This window comes from Bactrocera tryoni, chromosome 5 (genome assembly GCF_016617805.1).
Source record: "Bactrocera tryoni isolate S06 chromosome 5, CSIRO_BtryS06_freeze2, whole genome shotgun sequence".
NCBI lineage: Eukaryota > Metazoa > Arthropoda > Insecta > Diptera > Tephritidae > Bactrocera > Bactrocera tryoni.
The window spans coordinates 38420413-38435252 of NC_052503.1; the positions used below are offsets into that span (position 1 = coordinate 38420413).

The 14840-nt window shown below is 37.8% G+C and overlaps 1 protein-coding gene across 1 annotated transcript in view; it reads right to left on the bottom strand.

The window, feature by feature from the left end:
- Positions 1–2404: 2404 nt before the first annotated feature.
- The window catches only part of LOC120778081 (neuropeptides capa receptor-like), a 65972-nt gene continuing 53536 nt past the window's right edge, over positions 2405–14840 (bottom strand). The window contains exons 9-10 of the mRNA XM_040109778.1: positions 11241–11351; positions 2405–3102 (exon numbers count right to left, since the gene is read on the bottom strand). Coding sequence (XP_039965712.1) covers positions 2959–3102; positions 11241–11351 — 255 coding nt within the window. The 3' untranslated portion in view covers positions 2405–2958. The remainder of the gene's footprint in view (positions 3103–11240; positions 11352–14840) is intronic.

Here is a 14840-nt window from a genome sequence, read left to right on the forward strand (position 1 = left end):
GTTAGTGTGCACATTCCACACGAAAAATTGGCACTGAAAATTGCTGGGCATTTTCAGGGCGCTGATCAGCGCATTGATTTCATCCGTTGTGCTTTTAAGCACCGTGGGGTAAGGCTGTCAACAGGAGGTACCTACGTAAACTACACAAAATGTTGTTGTCCGTCAATGCTCCTTTTTAGTATACGAATATGTCAGTCACTTGAAGCTTAAGTAACAATAATTTCCGAAAGTCATTGTTTTCGGGTGGAAGTTCTAGGTGAATCTACGCTAATAGACCGAACCTGCTAAAATTCGTTTGCACGATTTAAATTCGGAGGAGTTTTTGGTTTGGTAGGCGAAGATCATTCTGAACGACAAAAAAAGGTTGAAGATAAGGAACGCAGCATAATCATACTATGCAAACTGTTGTCAAACACGAGCTGCAAGCCCGTATCTTTGGGGTTACTTAAGCAGCCATTTTAAAATCTTTAAAAGCAACCGGATACATAGAAAAGCAAGAAAATCGGCATCATATGTATGTATTGATGCCAAAAATTTTGAAAGACAATTTTGCTCATCAGCATTGCTGCTTGAATGAAAGTTATTATGAGCATCTAAAACCGGGTGATACCGCGGAATAAGGAAGGTTACTGACAGCAAATCATCAAATTGAATCGAGCGGTTGCCGAAAAGCACCTGGAATTTGTGACTAGACTCGAGGTAATATTTTTTCAACGTGAGAATGATCGACCTCGTGTTTAAGTTTGGTTGAAAACTGTTTGGAAAACAGCAGCTAAGAAGATGCGTCTCACTTCTCTGATAGCCCAGAACTTCTGACTCCAATTTGGTTTGATCGATACAGAGCACCCTCACTGACTACGCCGACAAGTTCAGCCGATTTAACCATGTTCCTCTGTCTGTCAGTGTATTCGCGAACTAGACCCTGAGTTTTTGAGTTCTTTTATGGATTTTTGTTGTTGCTGTTGTTGTTGTTGTTATAGCAAGTACCTAGTCCCCGTTACGATGGTAAGGATTAGCTAAATTGTCGAGGAGTGGGCGAGGTCGGACCAAATGGAGAGGGGTGTCAGATGAGTGCGGGGGTGGGGCATGCAATGAGGTGGACAATATCATGCGAAGACTCCTTGCACGCAGGACATACATATATTGGATATGTTGGGTTCTATTCTTGATATGTATTAGTTTAACCTGCTACAGTATCCAGAACGAAGCTGCGCAAAGATCACCTTCGTTTCTTTTTGGCTGTATTGGGTGGTGGTTTGACTCTGAGTACGCCATTCACTGGAAGGAAGTCGGTGAAGGTGTTGATGGCTTCAATGCGAATGGTGGACACTGCTCGTCGGAAGTTTCTTGCGTAGTTGAGGAAAAACCTCTTGATGCTCTTAGGAGGTGGTTCTGCTCCAAGCAGGTGACTGCAAGGGTGATTTCTGCAAAAGCCTGAACAGGCGGTTATTATGCTCCTCAACTGGGAGCATACGGGCCTCACTAGCGACTTGAGGATTTTATTGCGGTTCTGTACTTCCGCAATAATCGCGGTCGTATGGGGAGTGAAGGAACACAGACTGTCAAAAGTCACACCCAAAACTTTAGAATTATTGACAGTCGGAATCTTGACGTCATCGACTGCAATGTTATGGTCGAATTTGTGTACTCTTTTGTTCAGTTTGTAAATATGATTGCTGTGGATTTATTAGGGGGAGTGTTCAGTTCCGTGCAGAGAGCAAGCGAGAAAGGTCGGAGAGATATCCGTTTACATTTGAACTTATATAATGCCACGGAATATCAGCGCATTTATGACGCTAAGTGTTGTGGTGGTACTGTGTACTTTTCGGAAGCCATGCTGCTGGTGGAGTTTTTCGTATCTGTTAAGGGTATTACAGCTTCGGTTGAACCGAAATTAAAAGTTCATCATGTTTAAAGCTTGAATAAACACGCACGAATATAGTCATAGACAGAATAATTTGCAAAAAAATTACCTTAAATAAAATTTGAGGTTATGATAAATTTTATAGTTACGTATATTACTATTCAGGGGATAGGATACTACAATGTATTAATACTACTTGTATTATAAAAACAACACTGTTGTAAAAGCAAAAATAAGAGTTTCTTGGTGAGTTCTCAAACATGAGATTTTGGGTTGGAGTTGGTGTCAGTAAACAAATCAGAATTATCTATAAACGTTCGCGTTTACTTCTCTTTATCAAGAGTACACATTTCGTCATAAACTTTCGCATGACTTGGGAATATTCTTTTGTAGCAACCTTAGCACTTAAATATTGCACAATATTTCATTGCACTTAATGGCGGAAAGCTCAAATATTTGTGCTCAACAAGAGTGCAAAGAAAATTATTTCATAACTCAAAAAAAAATAAATAAATTATTTCACATTGATTACAAATACAAATTTATATATTTTCTTTTATTAATTACATCGCACTCTGACTTCCACACGCGGGGTGTGGGTTTGTTGGCACCGCAAAAATTGCATCAACTATTTACTAACTTATGAACGAATAAACTAATTGCATGCTTTGCGGCTGAGGCGAATATAAATAAATTTCTTAAATTCGTTGCCAATATACACTGACAGTAGCTATTATCAAATTTCTTACATATAGACAAATATCTTCACAGTGTTTGTTTACACTCAGTACTCGTTGCATAAACTAACTAATTGTAACTCATAAATAGTGGAAAAACTGTTATTCCTTTTAGTATAATAACAAATGTGATATATACAAAATATATATACATACATACACACACATATTGACTTAGTTTGTAATGCCCATTCACAGCGCCAAAGCATTGGTTTGTGAGTGTGCATTTGGTTTTGGCTTAAACTCGCTGTCCTGCAAACGCACTTCACACTACCACATACGTATCTACATGCAACTCAAACCACTCGATCGCTTATTTTATGTTAGCTGCCTCCTTGTTGCATCCACCAGCTGTCTTTATATACATGTCTCGTTATTCTTGCTCATCAATGTTGCCTCGGCTTCGTTTTCTGTGAAAACTTTGGGTCGCCCATTGATGCCGCCATTGTCCACAACAACTACAACGTTCGTGCTATACTTTAGCTTGCTGTCCAGCGTATCCTACAATAGTAAGAAAAAAATAGAGAAAAGTTATTGAAAACCAGCAAGAAAAAAGGCAAAGAAAACGCTTCGAACACTAGTAAGTGCAAACAAATTGCTTCTGTTGTTGTTGTTGAGTCGAAATGAAATCCTTCTGTTGGCTATGCAGACACATTATGTGAATAAGTATTATACAAATGGATAATGCAAAAAAGCGACAGCTCATTGAACATTTGCGTGAGAAATAACTTATTTCCTTCGTTTAGGCTCATTCTTGCCTTCTCTTGCCTTCCTACACTGCATTCCAGCAGGCAAAGTTATGAAGCGAAAAGTTTGTTTTGCAAATTTTATTAAATGAACATGACACAAGAAGAATTTCGCTTTCTCTCCGCGCTGGTATGTATATAAATGTTTACAAAGTTAGCGACCCAAATTTAAAGTAAATAAACTGTTCGTTGCTGGCCTAAGTTATAAGCGAAAGAAGAGTAAATTAATTAATCAAATTACACGCCGGAAGCTAGAGGGCGCGAGTTGAGTTGCAGCTAATTTGCAGTTTGAAATATTATATAGTGCTATTATGAGTATAAATTAATAATGAGAATGGGGTTATTGAGATCCTTGGTTCAGCGCATATATCACGTTTTCAATTGCCTTTAAGTAAACAATAGTGCTAAAACGAGAAACCTGACTACCTATTGAGCTGTTGCCCACCAAAATGAAACGCTTATAAATAGAGCAGCTACAAAATATATGCGATGTTGGAGAGTCTAAAGTTTAACCCATGAATGTCGATAACTGCCGATATATTAACCTTAATTTAAATATTAATGTGGCTTTGATATTAATTTGTGCATGCCCTGATGATCAAAAGCGACCAGTTAAAATATTGCCGTTATCTCAAAGCTTTTTTCATCTCAAATTTTGAAGGTTTACGTATGCTTTCCGAAAGGTCGAATTTAAGAAAGTTATTTCTTTGGATTATTGTTTTGGTTGGTTGGTTGAAAAGGGAGGTGTATGAGCACCAGACTACAAGGTTGGTTGGTTGAAAAGGGAGGTGTATGAGCACCAGACTACAAGCAGCCGTACTAACACCATCATTATGCCCATTGTGCACCCGGCTGGTACCCAAATCGCTTAGCAACTCGGCAGATTTGGTAAAAGCCAGATTTTCTCTTAAGTTGAAGCATTGGAAACCGTGGAAAATACCCCGTTTTATCCGGCTGAAAGCTTGCCATTTGTATAGATAATACTCCATTCTCTGTCTACCGTGGAATATACTTTTCCAATTTTCTGAAGGTAAAATCTTAAGGGTATGTACCCTGTGATGATCTCTACAATATTACTAAATTCCCTTTTGCCGATAAATATAAGCTTCTTGGTCAGTGCAATATCAAAACATTTCTAAAGTGAGTTTGTGGTATATTCTGTTTTGCTTGTGTTCCAAGACCTGATGTGTTTTTCTAGGGTCCTTTGCTTCAAACAACTGAAGAAGCTGAATGGTCTGGGGCTGCTTAAGTGAATTGTGTTTTAGCTGCCTGGAGCGGGCAAACTCGTCTGTCTTTTCGATTCCTTCTGTTGCTATATGACTGGGTATCCAAATTATATTATTCGAGTTACCTACTGAGAGTGTAGTGATTGCTTGCTTGCAAAATCATCTAACACTATGAAACTTACAATTGGCCCATCGATGGTCTGCTATGGTCACGATTCCGTCACAAACAAACTGAATTGTGGTCATTTGTTTTGAACCAACCTGACTTTTGTAGGTTCTCTCTTGAAATACATTCTTCCCATGCTTATTCGATTAACAGAATTGAGTAAATTCAAAACGGTGTTTTAGAGATTTGCATATCGTTCTATTTGCTTACCATAAATAAGCCCAAAATTAAGGTATGGAACTAATTTGACACATAGAATCGCACTAGCAAGAAGCACCTGTGGTCTACAAATTTTAAAAAGTGGGCGTGGCCAGTCGTTTCTCCAAACCAAACCAAACCAAACTATAAGAACCCCAGCTTAAACTAAATTCGCCAGAAACATTAAATTTTACCCCCCGAGATTGTATGGGAAGGCTTTATTTCGGGATCAAAATTAGACGATGAGCGTTGCACCGCCCTCTTTTAGCTGAAATGACATTCAGAGTTTGTCCGGAAAGTAGTAGTACTGAGTCAATTTAAAAAATTTATTGAACCAATCATTATAATTCTTTAAACACTTTCAAAATAAGCTCCTTCCGCGCCGATCTAGCGCTGCCAACACGATTTCCAAGCACTGAAGGGGTCACGGAAGGCATTCTCCGGAATAGGCATGAGAGCCGAGGTGCATGCTGCTTCGATCCCCTCTATCATCCAAAAATGCTTGCCTTTCATCGACCTTTTAAGGCAAGGATACAAAAAAAAAATATTCCGTGATGGTGGCCATAAAATTGGAGTTCACTTTCATACATGTTCAAATTTTGTTGGCACACTTCCACTCGCCGCAATTTCTGGTCGTCAGTGACCACTTTTGGGACCATCTTCGCGCGCACCTTGCCGTCGTGCCTCCGTCATAAAGTCATGAAGCGCAGATTATGATAAATTTAACATGTGGGCAATTAAGCGAATACTTAGTCGACGATCTGAGTTCAATACTTTGCGCACACGAGTTACATTGTCGGTGTTTGTCGAAGTCGCAGGTCTCCCAGCATGGTCTCCATCAGCGACCTCTTCCCGGCCCTCCAAACAGGCCTGGTGCCACCGAAACACATTACTTCTAGCTAAAGCAACATCTGGGAGAGCCTGCTTGATCATATAAAACGTCTCTGTTGCAGATTTCCCGAGTTTCACACAGAATTTAATTGCGTACCTCTGCCCTAACGAACGCTGCTTTTTAGGCTTGCACCACTCACAGAAACAGATCGTGTGAAAATGTTTTCATACTGAATTACATATAAAGCTATAACGGCAGTGCATTTGGAAGAATTCCACCTTCTTATGTTTAGGTATAAAGTCGATATTCTTGAATATACACATTTAGCAATCGATATTGAGTTTCTTGTTTTTTTGCCAACAAAAGACAACCGAAATTAGGTAAAACTTAAGTAGCTACTTTCCAAGAAACTACTTCAGTTAAGATTTCTAATGCGCTATTATGAATGTTTGTTCATATAAATATGAGTGTAATTCACAGAAAGTGCTAAGGGAGTTGGATTTCTAAACCGTTTTAGGTTATGCCAACAAAGCGTTGGTTTTGATCTTGACTGATAATGTGTTAAGTTATTGAGTTTGGATCTTACTGGCCTATATACTTTATGGTTTCGCGAAAGCAAAGGTTTTAAAGTCTGCTGAAAAAAGCTTTGTTGAGCTTGTTATAGCGAGTGAGTTAAGGGGCGCCAGTTGCTAGTAGAACAGCAGACGTTGGAGCAGAGTTTTCACGAAGTGAATCATAGCCTCCTTGCTACCTTGGATCTCGACGAAGAGTAAAAGGTGATTTAGGTTTAAAAATAAAAATATTTTAAAACAAGTAAGGAAGGACTAAGTTCAAATGCAACAAAACAATTTTTACTCTTGCAACTTGCAAGAATCCTAAGAAAATACCTTACGTGCGAAACGTCAACCAGACTACCACAATCTCTTATGTCTTTAAGAACATTGCCGCTTACTGATATCACTATTACATAGCATTGTAATTAAAACTCCTCTCATAGCAACACTCGTCTCTTTTGGCAATAACTGGAACAATCAATTTTCATACGCTTCTCCTGAGACGCATTTTTTCCAAGCAGATATATTTGCCATGGTCAAAAGCAGTTAGAAATTCCTTGAAGCAGAGTCAAAATTATAAAGTGGATACAGAAAATTATACCAATGAAGCTCCCAAAGCTTCTGGTGAGCCCCTATTGGTGTGTGTGAACTGTTCACTTCTGGACGATTGTTTACTTCAAATGGTCCAGTTGTTCACAGTACAATTAAGAGTTTAAAGGTGCTGAATTAAGAGCTTGGCTGTAGGGCTGCAGTTCACACTAGATTATTTCCTGACAACCCCTCCAAATACAAAGCAAAACTATTGTTTCAGCTTGAAATTATAGTAAGTGACATATTTTTCATTACGGGTAACCGGCCATTTCAGAAATAAATCGATTTTGTTGCGCTTTGCCAGCGATTCGCAGCTAGAAAGTCGAACCATGAGGTTTTTTGCGTTAACTCGTGCGGCGCACATACATCGAGCTTCTCTTACATGCAGCCTAACATATATGCTTTTAAACGGTATTTTTGGCAATGGGCTAGATGATTCCTTGCTTTCATTCTTATTTTCGTCAAAAGCTATTCTAAGCTTCTCTGCGAAAATAATCGACATAGTCAAAATTGCGCATGATTGACTACGATAGTATAAGAGCCCTAAAGGCTATTCACATTTTCCGGCACAGGGTTTGTGTTTTCTGCTTATCTGACCGAAGAAAAACTGCATAATATGCCGCATTTTCTCTTTGCTGGTCTCCATTTTTGACGGGTGGCCCAGCAATAGTGAGCCAAGCAATCACAAATTTTTCTGAAAAAATTTGTTTAGTATGACATCTTATCTTTCTAACACCGTATAAACAATACGATCGCACTTATATAACGAAAGATGTAGACTCCTAAAACTAGCTATTGGAAAAATAATGGAGTTCTTTTTACTTTACATAATACTTTATTGAAAACAGTTTACATGGATTTCTACTGGTGTAAGACCGAATTGCTGGAATATGGGGTCTCGTGTAGCTAAATTATATAAATGCTAGGTACATGGGCAGATAGTAAAACAAGAGATCGTATGGGTATATGAAAACCCTTGAGAGTATAAAACGAAATTTTTGCAGTACAATGTACATCGTCACCTAAAATGGAAAAAAGGTAACATCACTTTTCATAAGTTGGCCAGGCGAAGGAACACTATATAACAGAAACCACTAATATTGATATAAAATTTTTGGTTTTGGTTATAAAATTAATATATATTGGTTATGTATGATAGTGGACGCTTTTCAAAATGTATAAAATAAGATTTAGTAAATCGTAAGCAATAAAAAGGTCAATTTTGAATTTTTTGATGATAAGTAGTGTTGCATTTTAGGTGACGATATGTATAGTATATATCGGTCACGTCTTTGTTTATTGTACATAATAACTGCAAGGCTGTGTTCATACTGGAAATATGGACCTACTTGCATTAACTATATAGAGTACATTAAGGCGTATATTGATTATCATATTTAACCAGGTATAATCCAGCAGCTAATCCGAGTAGGCTCCATCTATTATGTGAAGAGGAGAGACCTTGCTATATATAGTATGACCGGCTGATCAGCTCGAGTGGTTGAATCAAATAAGAGCCCACTCACAGTAGAAATTATCACATTTGCATAAATGAGCTATATTCAACATATCTTTTAGTGAACTGTTTCTAAGAAAAAGGAATAAGAATATAAAAACAAAAATGTTGACTAGGTGGTGTAAAAGCAGAAGACTCTCCCTTTCAAACACAAACTTAGAATATTTGCAACAAATTATAATGCGTGTAAACAGTATTTTTTTCTTCAGAATCAGATATTTCAGTCGGCAGTCTGCAACTATACATATATTTATAAATATACAACGAAGCACTGGAACTAGAGCTACATATTGTAAGGCGAGAAAGCGAAGAATACAAGGCCAAGGCAAATAAATTCAAATTACATGTTGGAATTCTTTAAAGCGGCAAGGCAACAACAACACGGGCAAATAATTTCCCATTTCCTTCAACCCTTACAGGAAACAGTGAGACACTGCAAAAATGTATAATGGCATGGAAAATTTTGCCTTTGTGAAAGTTTGCAATAAACAAGAAAAAATGGAAATGTCATCAACACGTGGGATGCCACAATAGATGCTGCAAGCCATTGCTGGGGAGAAGCAACTCGAGCAATTCGAATAAGAATCAGAAGTAGTATTCACCCGTCTGCTGCGAATCACATTATTGTAAATACCGATAGCTCACACATATTCTTTAGGGTGAGCCAAAACAGAAAACAAAACTATACAGAGAAATAGATATGACTGCAAGGCAGTATTTCTAGAACAATTTCAATAACAGGTAAAAAAAATTGTTTACCCTAAACAGGGTGTAAGTTTGCCATGAGGTTTGTAACGCCCAGAAGGAAACTTCGGAGACCCTATAAAAGGTATATAAATATTAATGATCCGTGTGAGGAGCTGAGGCAATTTAGTCATGTCCGCCCATCTGTCTGTATATATGTATGTGTACTGGCTCCTCAGTTTTGAAGATATCTATATGAAATTTTGCAATTCCCTCCAAGAATATGCCGATTTGTCGAGCTGCCGATATCGCAGAACTATAGCATATAGCTTTCATACAAACTCAACGATCAAACATATGCCTTTGTATGGAAAACATTTTCATTTAGCGAGATATCTTCATGAAGTTAGGAGTGGGTTATTGTTTAAAGCACTTATTCGGAACGGATTACTTCTTTTGCCGAATATCTTCACATGTTCGGCGAACATTCGAATATCCAAAAAAAAAATTCTCAGATCGAAATCAAGAACTTATAACGTCCTCTTGTTTTTGTGGTGAACCGAAGCTATACGGTGCAATCGAAGTTAATGGTTCTTATTGTTTTTACTCTTTTCGAAGCTTTTAGATATACGATATATTTTATGAAGAGCTCACCCTATTCATGTATTGGATTTTCATACCTTTTATTACTGTGATCTCACTTGTGGGAAGCTGTGGAATTTTAATGACGTAGTACAAGTTAATACACTCGTGTTGCTGCGTGTTTGGTATGCCGTAGAAAACGTATGTGCAGACATGTGGCAATGTCATGAGAAATGTACGTAATCACAGTTGTGATTATAATATATGCAACGTTCAGGTATTTCGTGACAAACAGGCCTACAGGAGTAATGTTTGGAAATTCTACGAAAAGATGGGGTGACCCACAGAAAGCTTCAATACCGGAGAATGCTCTTCTAACACTTCTCAAGATTGCTGAATAGCAGTGAAAGCATAACGCCAGGAGAAGGCAAACCCGATTCCCCCAATCGATGACGATGGAGCAAACGTTCCATTGCCCGACCATGAAGAAGTTCGAATAGCAATTACCCGTCTGAAGAACAACAAAGCTGCGGGGGCCGATGGACTGTCGACGGAGCTATTCAAATACCGCGGCAAAGAACTGTAAAGGACCATGCCTCAGCTTCTTTATAGTACATGGTCGGACGAAAGTATGCGTGACGATTGGAATTTAAGTGTGCTCTGCCCAATTTACAAATAAAAGCGAGATCCTACAATCTGCCTCAACCACTGTGGGGTAAGCCTCCTCGACATCGCTTATTAGGTTCTATCGAGCGTATTGTGTAAAAGATTAAAGCCCACCGTCAACAAACTGATAAGACCTTATCAGTGTGGCTTTAGGCCTGGAGAATAAACCACTTACCAGATATGCACCACGCACCGAACCTTAGAAAATATACGTGAAAAGAGGGTCGACACACACCACCTCTTCGTCGATTTTGAAGCTGCTTTTGAAAGCACGAAAAGGAGCTGCCTTTATCCCGCGATGTTTGAATTTGGTATTCCCGCAAAACGGCTATTTAAACTGACGTTGAGCAATACCAAAAGCCCCATCAGTATCGGAAAGAACCTCTCTGAACCGTTCGATACCAAATGCGGTTTCAGAAAAGGCGACTTCTTATCGAGCGACTTCTTCAATCTTCTGCTGGAGAAGATTAATCGAACTGAATAGAGGAGATACCATCTTCTAAAAGAGTGTACACCTGCTGGGTTATTGATATGTAAAGTCCTCTCTCGACGAACAAAGACGAATTCTATCATCTCCTGTTATACTGTATGGTCCTGTATAGCGCAGAGACATGACCGATTACAACATCTGATGAATCGGCCTTACGAGTTTTCGGGCGGAAGGTTCTGCGGAAGATTTATGATTATTTGCGCATTGGCAACGGCGAATCTTATCGCTTAACTAAATAAGATGTTTTCCGATGAGTGGGAACCTTTGGCCAGTGACGGTCCAGATTAAGTTATGCGTATAGTTGCGGCATCGTTGCAGGCCATTATAGCTTCGATGCAACCGAAGTTTATGTGTTTTCTTTGTTTTTAAATTGTTTTTGTAGTCTTACCTTTTTAAGCGGCACGGTGTAGTCTATATCCTTTGTCCATAGCACATTTTTTGTCTTGATAGAGTTGCGGTCTCTATAGTTACTGGCGTGCCGCATTGAACGCACTCTTACCTGAAATTCAGAAGAATTGCAGAAAATTGAGATTATTAAAATAAGATAAGAATTTAGAGGAATAGTTAAAGCAAAGATAAGATAGAGGCGATCATTTGCTATGTGGATGTTAAAAAATTACTTGTATGATATGAAATGTTTTGAAAAAATGACAGTTATGTGTAGGCTAAATATGGCTTTGAAATTAGTCAGGGATAAGTTGGATTAGGTTAAGTTGACTTTTTGACTCGTCCTCACGACAACGGTCGCGAGAGTCTACTTCGCCTAGTTCACTACAACATTCGATATTTTCAAAAATATTTTGCGAATTCTCTTTTTTAACTTCACAAACTTTAATACAAACAATAACAATAGCAAGAATTAAAATAGTAAATATAAATTCGAACATGGAAGCATATTTTTTATATTATTATTATTTTTTAATTTTTGTAAAAAGATCTTTACTATATATTTTACTTTCTCTGCTCCTGCAAAATTATTTATTGAATCAGAGCTTTCCTGTAAACGATATTTGATGTTCATTTATTTATTTATAATTTATATTGATTCTCAGGACCGCCGGCCTGCGACAAACATACAGTTGGAAATGAGTAAAATATTCTTTTCGTTGGTCAATCCCTACTAATTCGAAAGTCTTGTACTTGTTTATAATTAGAGCGAAAGATGTTATCACAGGAAATTGAAGCCGTTTAAATGGGATTGGCAGATCACTTGGGATCATCGGATTCCTCGGTATATGAGCTAGTTAACTAGCTACTTGGTCGGTGATAATGGTTGCTACAATTAAATTGTCCTTCAATTCCTTAATAAGCAGCCTCGTCTGGTTGCACGTGCTTGAAGGACTTAAATTTCTCAAAAGTATAATTGGAATTTCAATTTTTAAAACCAATTCATGTGGTGGCCGTTCAGAAGAGTTTATTGAATTTAAAAACTCCTGGGGATAATAGACTGCGTCTTCGACATTAGTCACTGCGTCTATTGATTTGTATTTTTTTATTTTTTCGGCAAATTTTTGAATAATTAGATCGTTTATTTCGTTGACACTATCACTCCTGGCTGACACTATTGCTCTAGAATACAAACAATGAAAATCCTTTTAGTGCAAATTATCGATGTCAGGTTATACTACATCTATTAAAATTTCTAAACAATGGACTATTTGGCCCGGAGAATTGGAAAAATTTCTTTCCCATTAAGCAGTTGCTGTGGAAAATCACTATCAGGGATTCCATGAAGATGAGCTCTTCTATACGTCCGTAATTTCATATTTTCAATTGAAATTCCTCCGTTAATCACAGGAAGAGGCTGTCGGCAATCTCCAGCAAATACGAAAGTTATCCCGCTCATGAGAGCAAAGGAGTTTCTAAGGTCTTTAAATGTTCTGTCCATGGCCTCTATATGTGCTTTATGACTCACGGTGCATTCATTCCACATAATCAATGAGGCGTCTTGCAATAGTTAACCAAGAGGTCCATTATTGCGGATAGAAATTGACTGTTGTTCAAGATTTATTGATAACGGAAGTTTAAAGATGAATGAGCAGTTTTTTCCATCCTCTAAAAGAGCTGCAGCAATTCCTGACGAGGTAACTGCCATCGCTATCTTCCCTGATTGTCCTATTTAAGCAAGTATTCAATTTGCAAGAAACGTCCTGCCAGTGCCCTTGCGCATCCAAAAAATGTTGTTTTTGTTATTATTCATGCTATAACACCCGCGCTTATCGGTGTGTTGTAGCTTAGCTAAATGTTAAATAACATTCTTTGTCACATCTTCATTGGATTACCTTCAAAGTGGTTCAAGCCATTTTTCATTTCATGCAACGATTTAGTCAGCTATAGCGAACAGACTAAAACCTAACTTATTTATATATATAAAATTTGGGTTCGCCATTATGTTGTAAAAGGGACCTTGTGCAAGGAACTGATGCGGTTGCCTCGAATAAGCTCCAGACGTAAGACCTACTTTTCGATCACTTTTTACAAGAGTTGTGGCCATATATCGCCGATTATTCTCTCCCAAGGCGTCAAGTGTCTTGGGATTATTAGACAAGCGTGGGTTTGAGGATTATAATCACTCAAAATGTGAAAATTTTGTTTATTAAATTTCGCTTCATCGGTGAATAAAATTTCTTGCGAATATCGCGAACGGTGACCATCTCGTTTTGGTTCTTTTGCATCAGTATTAAACAGACCTCAATTTGTGTTAAAATTAAAAAAATTACAAAAACATCTCGCTGTCAGAAGCGTCTATGAAAAAAAATCACCACAAGTTATAATTCCTTTTTATTCTTTTCAAACGCTCAATACAACGCTTCATTTCACTTCGCGCATTGCAGAAAAAGTTCGTGTTTAGTTGGAAAGGCATTATGGGTGCGCCGTTTTAAAAACTTTTAGAAACAAAAATAAAATTGATAAGGGTTGAGAATTCAAAGAGCTCGTGTTGTGGTTAGATACAAACAAAAAACAACAAACATTACTTCAATCGGTGTATGAATGTAGGTATTCACATTTTGTACAGTTCTACAAACTTTTTAGACTCATTGCAACGAGTTCCAAGGGAGAGGTGTAGGGAGAAATGTTTCGCATATATAACATGTATTTATATATACATAGAAACATAAAGTAGGTACATATGTATGTTTCAGAAACTCGTAGAAAAAATCAAAACGTATTCAAGCGAAGCTAAAGAAAACTTTACGCGTTTTAATAAATTTAAGTTAAGTGAACAAAAGCGAAACTTTTTTTATACTCCAGCAACCTGTTTCCACAGAGTATAATAGTTTTGTTCACCTAATGTCTGTACATATCGCCTAAAACTAATCGGTTTAAATATAGGGTTATATATACATGTATAAATGATTATAGGAGAGTTTAAATCTGAGTGACTATAATTCTGTCTGTCCGTCCGTGCAAGCTGTAACTTGAATAAAAATTAAGACATTTTGATGAAGCTCGGTACATATGTTCCTTGGCATAAAGCTAAGGCGGAGTTCATAGATGGGCACAATCGGACCTCTTCCACGCCAAAAACACTATTACTTATAAAGTACCATAGCTAAACAGGAATATAAGATGTTAAACTACAAGGGGCACTTGTGGGCTAAAATCTTTGAAAAAGTGGGGGTGGACGCGACCTCGAATAGGGTTAATGTGAGAATGGGTGAAATTGGACTGCAACCACGCCCACTTCTCAATTAATACAATTTTAAATTCCTCATAACTCTTTCCTTTCCCGTGTACAAATCAAGAAGTAATTAATATAACAGAATTAAACTCTGCACAAATAATGCTTTTAGCGTATGCCATGTTATGATCAAAAATTGCCCAAGTCCAGCTAAAACCCTTCCAGCACCTAATGAGTCCAGATGTGGACCGCAGTATCTGTAGTTGACTTTTGACTTAAAATATCGGGCAATGTGTGAGATATGTAATGGAGGATGGAGTCATGTGTAGAAGTTTATGCAAGTGAGGAAAGTTCTCTGATCGCCAT